Source organism: Narcine bancroftii, chromosome 6 (assembly GCF_036971445.1).
Source record: "Narcine bancroftii isolate sNarBan1 chromosome 6, sNarBan1.hap1, whole genome shotgun sequence".
Classification (NCBI taxonomy): Eukaryota; Metazoa; Chordata; class Chondrichthyes; order Torpediniformes; family Narcinidae; genus Narcine; species Narcine bancroftii.
Window position 1 is genome coordinate 167,825,557 of NC_091474.1, and position 11,949 is coordinate 167,837,505.

The 11,949-nt window shown below is 42.1% G+C and overlaps 1 protein-coding gene across 1 annotated transcript; it reads right to left on the reverse strand.

Annotated features, from left to right (window-relative positions):
- Positions 1–4,220: 4,220 nt before the first annotated feature.
- Positions 4,221–8,484, reverse strand: mpg (N-methylpurine DNA glycosylase). Its single transcript, XM_069888275.1, has 2 exons — positions 7,586–8,484; positions 4,221–4,632 (listed from the first exon to the last, which is right to left on the reverse strand). Exons 1-2 carry the CDS (start codon positions 8,366–8,368, stop codon positions 4,627–4,629), a joined length of 789 nt encoding a protein of 262 aa, XP_069744376.1. The 5' UTR covers positions 8,369–8,484; the 3' UTR covers positions 4,221–4,626.
- Positions 8,485–11,949: the final 3,465 nt, after the last annotated feature.

The following is an 11,949-nucleotide window of genomic DNA, read 5'->3' on the forward strand; positions in this document are numbered from 1 at the left end:
TCATGCATAACCTCGTGTTTATTGTATTTCTCATAGTTCCGGAGCATAGCTTTTCCCATGTTTCATTCTTTATCTTTATGTTTAGATCTTGTTCCCACTTTTGTTTGGGTTTACAGCTTATTTTATCGTTCTCTTTCTCTTGCAGTTTGATGTACATGTTTGTTATAAATCTTTTAATTATCATTGTGTTTGTAATCACATATTCAAAACTGCTTCCTTTTGGTAACCTCAGCCTGCTTCCCAATTTGTCTTTCAAGTAGGTTTTCAGTTGGTGGTATGCAAACATTGTACCTTGAGTTATATCATATTTGTACTTCATTTGTTCAAAAGATAATAATTTATTTCCCGAAAAATAATTTTCTATTCTTTTGATCCCTTTTCTCTCCCATTCTCTAAAGGAAAGGTTATCTATTGTGAAAGGGATTAGTTGATTTTGCATCAATATTAATTTTGGTAGTTGATAACTTGTTTTTTTCCTTTCTGCGTGAATCTTCTTCCAAATGTTGAGCAGATGGTGCAGTACTGATGAATTCCTATGTTGCATCTTGTACCCCGATACTTCTCCATATTCCTTCAATTTCTTATGTAATTCTTTTATTGATAATTTTAAGTATAATTTTAAGTCATCTGCAAATAGACTGATTTTATATTCCTTCTCTTTTATTTTTATCCCTCTTATTTTATTTTCTGTTCTTATCAGTTCTACCAAGAGTTCTATAGCTAATGCAAACAGTGAGTGAGATAGTGGACATCCCTGCCTAGTTGACCTGCTTAATTTAAATTGGTTTGATATATATCCATTTACTGTCACCTTCGCCAATGGTCCCTTATATAATGCTTTAATCCAATTAATACATTTCTCTGGTAGGTTGAACCTCTGTAGTACTTTGAATAAATAATTTCATTCTACTCTGTCAAAGGCTTTCTCTGCGTTTAAGGCAACTGCCACTGTTGGCGTCTTGTTTCCTTGTACTGCATGGATTAAATTAATAAACTGGCAGATATTGTCCATTGTTCGTCTTTTCTTAATAAATCCAGTTTGATCTAGTTTTACTCTTTTTGGTACATAGTCGGCCAATCTGTTTGCTAATAGTTTAGCTATTATCTTATAATCTGAGTTGAGTAGAGATATTGGTCTATACGATGCTGGTGTTAGTGGATCTTTCCCCGTCTTTGGTATTACTGTAATAGATGTTTTCGCTGTCAGAAGTAAACGGGAACAACAGTACATGCAATTTGGGCATGTGAGAAAGTGGAAAAGTTTTGGCAAGATCTAAATCAGGTGTTAAATAAAATCACAAAAAGTAACATACCAAAAAATCCAGAGATCTTTCTTCTAAGTAATATAAGAAGTAAAGAACTTGGCCTCGATTTGGATGAAGCACAAAAAAGATTTATTATGATAGCCTTAGCTGTAGCAAAAAAATGTATAATCTCAACCTGGAAATCAGAAGATAGCCTGAGAAGACAGCAATGGTACATAGAAATTAATAAATGTATTCCATTGGAAAAAAATAACATATAATTTAAGAAATAACATCACAGTATTTGAACAAATTTGGGAACCATACATGGAACACAACAGAGAAGTCCTACCGTGGACCTCCACCACCTAAAATGACAGATTGAGAAGAAGACGAAATGAACTGACCCAGTGTGTATAAGTAGAATGCATAATTTTCTTGTTATTTTCATTGTGTGATGACATTGTTTAATGGGTTTAATGTATCGTATATGTTGAACGTTTAGTGGGTTTGGAGGGGGGTGGGAAGGAGGGAGGGAAGGGAGGGGGAAAAAGGGGAGAAAATGACACTGTATATTCAAGAGGGAAATGTTTGTGTATTTTGGTCAATATGGTTCATTGTGTGAAAAAAAATGTACAAAAAAGAGGCTGTGAAGTCATCTAACAGGCTGAGGACCAATCACGTCGATGGATCTCGCAGACAGCAGGTCAGGAAGTAAAAAATATTTAATAAAAAAATTAGAGGATTGATGCATCAAAGATTTAAATGGAAACTGAACTATCACAAACCTTTAAAACAGCTAAAGGTTTTTACATTTCAAAACATTTGATGAACGTTGAAATATTTACCAGGGAATAAAAATCCATTGATGTAAAACTTTTTTTCAGCACCAGAAAACTATGAAGCAGTAATTGTATCACATGCTACAACACTTAACTTTTTTAGGGACAGTAGTAATGTACATCTCAAAGGTTTGTTAAATTTTTACATTCTGACCTCTTACTGTAGTAGAGAGAAAAAAATGCATTCCCTGTTGAGAATAAACATATAATTTACAATAACATCTAGATTTTCCCTGGCTAACTCTACAGGCTGTACCCTAGAAGTTGTCAATTTTGTGATTTAATGATAGTGATGTAATGCAAAATCAGGCACAATCCACAGACATGTCAACTTCGTCATCGATGCTAATATTCTCTCCCTCTTGTATCCCATTTGGGCCTGATTGTCAAATTTGTTGCACATTGAGTCCCACCTTTACCTCCTGCCAGTAGTTCTTTCACTCTACTCAGCCATCATCTTTGCCCGACGCATGTGCATAGTTAGCATCAGCTAAACTTCCAGCCTTCTATATTTTCCATCACTAAAACATCTACTTTCATGCATTATGTCTCTACGTTAGCCCATTAGCCACAATGAATATCACCGAATCCAGTCTTCTTTGGCTTGGCTTCGCGGACGAAGATTTATGGAGGGGGTAAAAAGTCCACGTCAGCTGCAGGCTCGTTTGTGGCTGACAAGTCCGATGCGGGACAGGCAGACACGATTGCAGCGGATGCAGGGGAAAATTGGTTGGTTGGGGTTGGGTGTTGGGTTTTTCCTCCTTTGCCTTTTGTCAGTGAGGTGGGCTCTGCGGTCTTCTTCAAAGGAGGTTGCTGCCCGCCAAACTGTGAGGCGCCAAGATGCACGGTTTGAGGCGTTATCAGCCCACTGGCGGTGGTCAATGTGGCAGGCACCAAGAGATTTCTTTAGGCAGTCCTTGTACCTTTTCTTTGGTGCACCTCTGTCACGGTGGCCAGTGGAGAGCTCGCCATATAACACGATCTTGGGAAGGCGATGGTCCTCCATTCTGGAGACGTGACCCATCCAGCGCAGCTGGATCTTCAGCAGCGTGGACTCGATGCTGTCGACCTCTGCCATCTCGAGTACTTCGACGTTAGGGATGTAAGCGCTCCAATGGATGTTGAGGATGGAGCGGAGACAACGCTGGTGGAAGCGTTCTAGGAGCCGTAGGTGGTGCCGGTAGAGGACCCATGATTCGGAGCCGAACAGGAGTGTGGGTATGACAACGGCTCTGTATACGCTTATCTTTGTGAGGTTTTTCAGTTGGTTGTTTTTCCAGACTCTTTTGTGTAGTCTTCCAAAGGCGCTATTTGCCTTGGCGAGTCTGTTGTCTATCTCATTGTCGATCCTTGCATCTGATGAAATGGTGCAGCCGAGATAGGTAAACTGGTTGACCGTTTTGAGTTTTGTGTGCCCAATGGAGATGTGGGGGGGGCTGGTAGTCACGGTGGGGAGCTGGCTGATGGAGGACCTCAGTTTTCTTCAGGCTGACTTCCAGGCCAAACATTTTGGCAGTTTCCGCAAAGCAGGACGTCAAGCGCTGAAGAGCTGGCTCTGAATGGGCAACTAATCTTCTATATTATGCAAGATTCATCCTACCTTTTGCAGTTGGCCATATCTCACCTTCCACCAAGTTCTGAAGTAGTCACTGTTCAAAAGGCCCTGCTGGCAACGCACTGTAAACCCCTTTTATTCTACTGCCATCGCGTGGTGGTTTCAGAACATCAACCAACAAGGCGGTAAATATTTTACAAGGATGTAGCACCCCCCTCTGGAGGCTGGTGGGATTATCACTAAAGTTGCATGCTTAATGGTCTTTTGGTGGACCCAGATCGGAATCTTGCCCATTTGTGATGACTCACGGAAAGGACCACGTCTACATTTTTTGCAGCTGCTAGGTAGAACATCTGCAGCAGGTGTTTTATTCCATGGAAACCAGTGGACAAGAAAAAATATATTATTTTCCTTAAAATCAATCATGTTTACTAGACCTAAAAAAGATCCCAGAAACAATCCCCTTGTTATTTAAGATAAATAGTTGGGCTGGAGATTATGGTGAGAGGACCTTAATAAAGTAATGGATGCAGGGCATGGAGATATAAGAGTGCACCTCCAATTAGAATTAGAGCAAGGGAATCAAAATTAGAATTTATTACCATGAACATGTCATGAAATTTGTTGATTTGCATCAGCATCACAAGTGCAAACGTGTCTATAAATTACATTTCAAAAATGAATAAATAGTGCAAGAAAATAGGAGTAAATCAGGTAGTGTCTGTGGTTCATTGTTCATTCAGAAATCTGATGGCAGAGGGGGAGAAGCTGTCCTTGAGCTGCTGGCATCTTCAGGCTCCTGTACCTTTTTCCTGATGGTAGCAGTGTGAAGGTCTTGGCCTGGGTGGTGGGGGATAGAAATTGCTTTCTTAAGACACTGCCTCTTGTCGATGTCCATGATGTTGCTGGCCGAGTTAATAGCTCTCTAGGGTTTTATCCTGTCCTGTGCATTGGCACCTCCAGACCAGGCAACCATTCAGAATGCTCACCACTGGAAAATAAGTACAAGCACACGATTGAGAGGTTTTTAAAACTAGAATGCAACTATTATTCGTAACAAGTTAGTGAATTGCTGCCACAAATAGAAATAAGTATGATCTAATTAACATTACTTGTTTATTGTTGCAAAATGACCAGATTGGAAATTAAATATTTAAAGATATTTAAGAGATGAAAAAAAAAAGTAGGGTAGCTTGGATTTTAAAGAATGGTATAAATGTAGTAGACAGAAAAGATCTTAGATCAGAATATCATTAAGTTGGATGGAGCTATGAAACAGTAAAGTACAGAAAACAAATGGTGGGAATTGTCTACAGGCCCTCAAAAACAATGTAGGCATTTCATACACCATAAGGTTAAAAATGCATATAATCAGGGTTATTACAATAAATATAGGGATCTTGATTCTACATATCAACTGAGCAACCCAAATAAGCATTTATAATGTGGAGCATAAATTCATTCAATACCAGAGAGAGAGAGAGAGAGACACAGAGATCACTTCCACATTGTTCCAGTCCCGGCTGCTTCTGCTGGCTGTAACACTGTGGAACTGATCTGTGTGTGTGTGTGTGTGTGCCTCTCTCTCTCTCTCTGAGAAAGCCTGTTTGACTCTCTCTGCTTGCAAAACCACATAACCCTCTTTGAACAACGAGTTCTCTTCCAGACAATCTGCAGCTCCAATAAGACCTTTCATCTGTTGCCTTTTGTAAACAACAATTCATTAGTGAAGTTTCTTGAGCACTCTTCAGCTCTTGCAAAAGCTGTGGAGCCAATATGTCTACCTCCAGTATTTTAAATAAAATCTTTTTTAAAGGGTTAGTATGTGACTTACTTTAACAAACCTTTCCCAATTTATCTCCCCAAAACATATCTATAAACACGTCATAAAAAGTGTCATATTACATGAAATTGCTTTAGTCTGCTGTAAGGCAGACAGATTAATCATTAGTAGAGATTGCTTGAAGCACCTTACAGTCAGAGAAAGAGAAGCAAAAGAGAGCTCCCCCCAGTTACCGAGGTCTATGGATTCACGTCCAGTGCTCCTGCAGCCTCCGCAGTCACAGAGAGTCCAGTCCAAACAAACAGCAACCCGAGTTCCAGATCTGAACCTCTGATACTATTAGGAAACCTTCAGTGCTCTTGGCACCCTCCCACATACTGATTCCAATAGCTGGTAGCCCTTTAACCAGTCTCCAGCAGTGCATAAAAACACACTGAAATGCAGGAGGAACAGTTGGTCTTTACAGTGTCTATAGGAAACAAAGACCGGCTGAGTTCCTCCAGCTTTTCAGGGTGTTTTTACAAGGGCCTTGCCTGCGTAAACTTGTAGCATGGATTGCTCCACATAGCCAACAAAAAAGCAGGAAAGGCTGAGGCCCGTGCAGGTACCCATGGCTACCCCTTTGACCTGGAGAAAGTGGGATAAGTGAAAGGAGAAATTATTGAGTGAGGACAAGTCATCCTTGTGCTTTGTGTATTCAGTTCCTAGTATTAGTTCTTAATGATTCCAGATTTACTTTGGAAGAAAAATAGAAAGAATGCATATTTAAATTGTGAGATACTGCAAAGTGTTTAGAGGCACAAATGTCCTTGCATTGGAAATATTGGGAGATTTTGCAAACATTAAGGCTGGGAAATGGTATGTTGCCCTTTATGCAAGAGAATTTGAGGACAAAAATAGTCATGATGACTGCATCCAAAGCAGCTGGTAATTCTTTTTGCCTCAGTCAGCCTGCTGTGAGCTCAAACAACATCAATCTTTCAGCATTGTATTCAGAAATAGTGTAGCTGACCAATATGCATTTATAAAAACAGAGCCATAGAACATTACAGCACATAAACAGGCCCTTCTGGTCTGTGCTGAACTATGATTCTACTTTGTCCCACTGACCTGTACTTTGGCCATAGCCTCCATACCCCTCCTATTCATGTACCTGTCCAAATTCTTTTAAATGTGAAAATTGAGCCCACATTCACCACTTCAGCTGGCAGCTCATTCCATACTCCCATCACTCTCTGTGTGAAGAACTTCCCACCAATGTTCCCCCTCAACCTTTCCCCTTTCACTCTTAACCCATGTCACTTTCTCTGTGAGCAAGTCAGCAGAACTAAATCCTTGAATGTAATCAAATTACAGTATTTCAACAGTGTGACTATGTGCTTCTGCATTTGAACTATCAAAGCTTTCATTTCATAAATACACCTTTTACATTTAGCTGAATACAAGACAGATTGTAGATGAATGGCTAATTTCTTGACATCTGACATTTTATACTGGTTCACTTTGCCACAACAATATAATGAACAGCAGGACAAGTTTCTGGGAGGTCAGGGACACCAGCAGAGTAGATAAAGTAAGTTCACAGTTCCTCCTGCACTGTACACAGCCCATTCAGGGCTTGCCAGCTCAGTAAATTCTAGCCCAGGTTTCCAAAGCAATTGCGTTGTTCTGCGTTTCCAGTAAAAAGGCAAATAAAAAGAGAAACCAGGTAATGTACATGAAACAAAAACATTATGGTGTAATTGTTAAGGCATCAGTATCGACCTGTCCCCACTGGTGATCAGTACAATTTAAGAATGCTGATCTCCCTGGCGATGAAGCTTTAATGTTGATTCTGCTCAAATTTAGTTTTAAAATAATGTTTTTTATTTGTCTGTTAACTCTTAAAATTTGTTCAATATGATCACAAAAAGCAGAATAGAAGCACTAAGAATTCTTGGAAGGTCATATCATATTTTATATTTTGAATAGGCTGGACATTTGAAGTGCCTTAAGCTTCTTTAAAGACAAATTTAAAAACCATTAACAATACCCGGGATTGAAAATCATGAGATTTTAAGGGCACAGCCCAGTTTGACTAGTCATTTATCGTCTCTGCTTTCCTGCCTAGTTTGCTCACAAACTTGTTGCCTTTTATATAAAATCGAAGAGGTTTGCTAACCCACTCCCCTGCATAACCTATACCAATGCGGCTAGCAGAGACAATATCTGATGCAGCAATGGCTTCAGGACCACGTTCCATCCAGAGATCTGTGACCGTGGCCAGGTGCTCCTTGTCAAAGTTCTTGGTGATGTCCAGTGCTTGGCACAGTTTCGAGGGGCCGTTACACAACTGGTGGTCTTTGAGGGGCTTGCCCCCTGCTCTCCGGCGCTTGCTGCGGAGTCCCCTCATTGCATCGAGTCCCTGCAGAGGCTCCAGCGAGCGCACCAGCACCGCCGCCCCATCGCCCTCGCTCGACACGTTCAGGCAAAAGTAAACGCCGTAAATCTGGTAGACATACAGCGTGCCTGGATTCATGAACATCGCTGCGTTACTGAGGCTCCGCCTGCCACCGCGGGAGTGCGAAGCCTGGTCCTCCCCTCCCAGGTAAGCCTCGGTCTCCACAATCCTGCCCCGGACCTCGGTGCCATCCACCAGTCTCCGCACCATCACCTGGCCGAGGAGCTCCCGGGCCAGGGCCACGCAGGGACGGCTGAAGAAGTCCCAGAGAAGCCTGCGAGGACGCTCGGCGCACGTTGCACCGGCCTCCCGGGGCTCGGCGCACGTTGCACCGGCCTCCCGGGGCTCGGCGCCCGTTGCACCGTGCCGCAGCTTTTCTGCAGCTGCTTGTAGCTCGCCGGGCGGCCCGCTCGTCCTGCATCTCCCTGGGCTTACAGGCGGCAGCAGCCTCCTTTTCCTTGATGCCATTTCAACAAGAGCCCGCTGCAGCTTGGGTTCCTGCATTACTGCGGTCGGCAGTTCCAATATCCACCTGCTGCCAGTTTGCTGTAGCAGTTCGCCATGGTCCGGGCACCGTCGGCACGGGAACAGGAAGCAGAAAACAACCAGTCCCAACTCATTACTTCTCCGGGCTTCCCTCTCCAGGAACTGGTGTTTCCCAACTCAAGCATTCTCCTGCAAATGATCCAAAGGTCATGTCAAACTGGTTTTGGGTGAACTAGCTAAACGAGCTACAATATCCTATTCTTTTACAATGTCAGATTAATAAACTTGTAAATTGGGCATGTGTGTGTGGTGTTTCTTTTAATGTAATAAACAATGTGCCTGCCACATTGACCACCGCCAGTGGGCTGATAACGCCTCAAACCGTGCATCTTGACGCCTCACAGTTTGGCGGGCAGCAACCTCCTTTGAAGAAGACCGCAGAGCCCACCTCACTGACAAAAGGCAAAGGAGGAAAAACCCAACACCCAACCCCAACCAACCAATTTTCCCTTGCAACCGCTGCAATCGTGTCTGCCTGTCCCGCATCGGACTTGTCAGCCACAAACGAGCCTGCAGCTGACGTGGACTTTTTACCCCCTCCATAAATCTTCGTCCGCGAAGCCAAGCCAAAGAAAAAAAAATAAACAGCTATACTTTATTAACTCTAGAACTCACTCTCAACCTTGATGCAACGAGCTGATCTATTAGCACTCTATCATGACAGTGTGATTTTAAAAAAAAATCTCTGCAGGACACTCTCAAATCTCATAGAGACAGTTATGTAGGATAATGTGAACTATTTTGTAATGCATAAGAATACACCCTTCTCAGTGTAGTAACCATAGTGCACCACTGTGGAGTGTATGTGTTATGTCTCTGTGTCACTTGGGAGGTTTCTTAAATAACTTAAAGATGCAAGATTCAAATAACAAAAGAGACTTTACTTACTGGGCCTTCCACCATCTCAGGAAACTGTTCACACACACTCATATACATATGCCCCCACAGTGGTGCGCTACAGTTACTAAAGAGAGAAGGGTGTATTCTTACACGGTTACAAAATAGTTCACATTATCCTGACTATATAACATCCCTCCTTCTCAAGATAAAGAAAATGTAGTGTTCTTTATCACTTTCTTTCAAGTGCAACTTAGTAACTGAACTTGTACATTTGTTTATTTACACGACTATTTGCAAATAGTTCTTATCGATATCGCACTGGCGGCAGTATGTAGCTTCACCATCTTGTGGATTTGGTTGTGACTGTTGGGCTCTGTGTTGCTGGTACACGTGTAAGTGATGTTTGTTGTGCTTCACCTGACAACTGCTGTGCTGATGTTTCAGTATTAGTGGTTGTGGTCTCTTCACTTGATACCTCACTTGATATTGGTGTTTTAGGCTTTGCTGGTATTAAAGCTTTTTGCTTCATCACATCTTGTGTCGGCCAGATGCGAATTCTGTTCCTCCTCAGTTGATTGCCAGAGTCTGACTTGACAATGTATGATCTTGGTGTCTCGGCTTCTCTGATGACCTTTGCTGGGGTCCATGTTTTCAATATCGGCGATTGAATATGCACATGCTGCCCTCTGAAGAGTTTTGGCAATGTTTGTACATGTTTGTTATAATACTGGTGTCCTTCTTGCATGTCAGCCAGTCTTCTGGTTTCCTCCTGGTCTTCTGGAGGGTGTATTTTGCTTGGAAGAATTGTTTTATATCTCCTGCCATTTAGAAGTTCTGCCAGGGGCTTCATGTCAGCCCTTAAAGGTGTTCCTTGTAATGACAGAGGAGCGAGGCCTGGGTCTTCTTTTGTTTTGTGACACTTAACTAGTGCGTGTTTCACAGTTTGCACTTGTCTTTCAATGAACCCATGACCTTTGGGGTCATATGGAGATGATGTAGTGATAACAAACCCATACTCTGCAGCCAGCTTTCTGAATTTTTCTGGCGTGAACTGTGTTCCATTGTCGCATATTACTTGCTCGGGTATTCCTTGTTCAGCAAGAAGCGCTCTAATTTCTGAGGTGATAGTTGACCCTCTCAGGTCTTTCACCCTTTTGACTAATGAAAACTTAGAGTAGTAACAGGCTATTATTAAATATCACTCTTGATCCTCAGTGAACAAATCTGCTCCCACTGTGTTTCATGGCCTGGCAGGCACTTCTGTGGAAATCATTTCCTCTTTTTGTTGTGTTGTTACGAGCCCAAAGCACCCCAAAACCTAGCAGCAATAGATATTCACCACGACAAATGGTTACTTAAACAAAAGTTGTTTTGAATTATCTTTAAACATGAAAACAGAATCAAACTATAACTTAACTAAACCCAATTTAGCCCCCTTCTAATTCTAAGCGCACGAGTATGTGATGTATGTGTAAATGTAAGAAAAGTTCTTTGGTTCACAGTTCAATTTCACTTCTCATTCTTTCAAGTTCTCTTGTTGCAGGCAGTTCTTATACTGTGCACAGAATTTAACATGTATAAAGTTCACCAGGCTTTGGTGCTCGAAAGGTAAATGTTTACCGCTCAGGAAGGTTCTTGTAGGGTTTGTAGAGGGAGATTTGTTGATCCAGGATTTCCACAACTGAGGTACCACCATTAGTCACCTCAGTTTCTCGCTGATGAAACTTGCCCCATCAGTGTTCTCCAGATGATAACCTCTTTCTTTCAGGCTACCACAGAGTTTATTTCTGTTCCACTTATTCAAGAGAAATATCGGACAGATAGCACTGCCAGCCATCTGCCACTCTGGAGCTTTTCTTCAGTTCCAATAAGCTTCCTGGCTTGCACTGTTCACCTGCTTTCAGTGTCACACACACACTAGCTGAGAGGGCTTGTTTCACTTCTTGCCTGGACTCAGCACTGACCTTCACTCAACTGGCCCAGGTGTATCACCTTGGCTGACCCCTGCTGAGGCCCTGAACTTGGCTTTGAGCCATTGGCCACAGCAGCCAATGGGGCCCAACCTGCCCTGAATGATTGATCCCCAATTTCTGCTGCAGAACTATAAAGAACCATGTTCCCCATTGTTCTGTCTCTTTTGACCCCTCATGGCATGTAAGTATCACCTTTCACACTGGGTTGGGGAGAGTCCTGAGGTTGGGTAGCTAGATCTTTGTCCATACAAGTCAAGGGGTGTGACACATAGTATTACCTTGATTCTAACTGTTGATTGTATGTACTTATTGTTTCCCCAGGTTCTGTCGGTTTCTCCCTCGTTATCTGAAGTATATATTTACCCCTTGCATAGTGTGTGTGTGTGTATGTGTGTGTATAGGTTCATTTAGTATTTCAACCCTGTTGCCCAATCTACATTCCCAAAATAAACTTGTACTTTGTACCTCTATCTTGGTCTGGTTTTTAACCTGTGGGATCCACACGAACCCCTATAACAATATACCCCAGAGTGGTGCACTACATTTACTACAGTGAGATGGGTGTATTCTTACATGGTTATGCTGACTATATAACAGTATGTATATGAGTATGTGTGAAGAGTTTCCTGAGATGGTGGAAGACCAGTAAGTAAAATCTCTTTTGTTATTTGAATCTTGTTATTTAAGAAGCCTCCCAAGTAACGCAGAGACATAACATATGGAATT

Coding starts and splice junctions, on each gene's coding strand:
- mpg (XM_069888275.1), bottom strand. CDS start 8,368: ATGCAGGAACCCAAGCTGCAGCGGGCTCTTGTTGAAATGGCATCAAGG.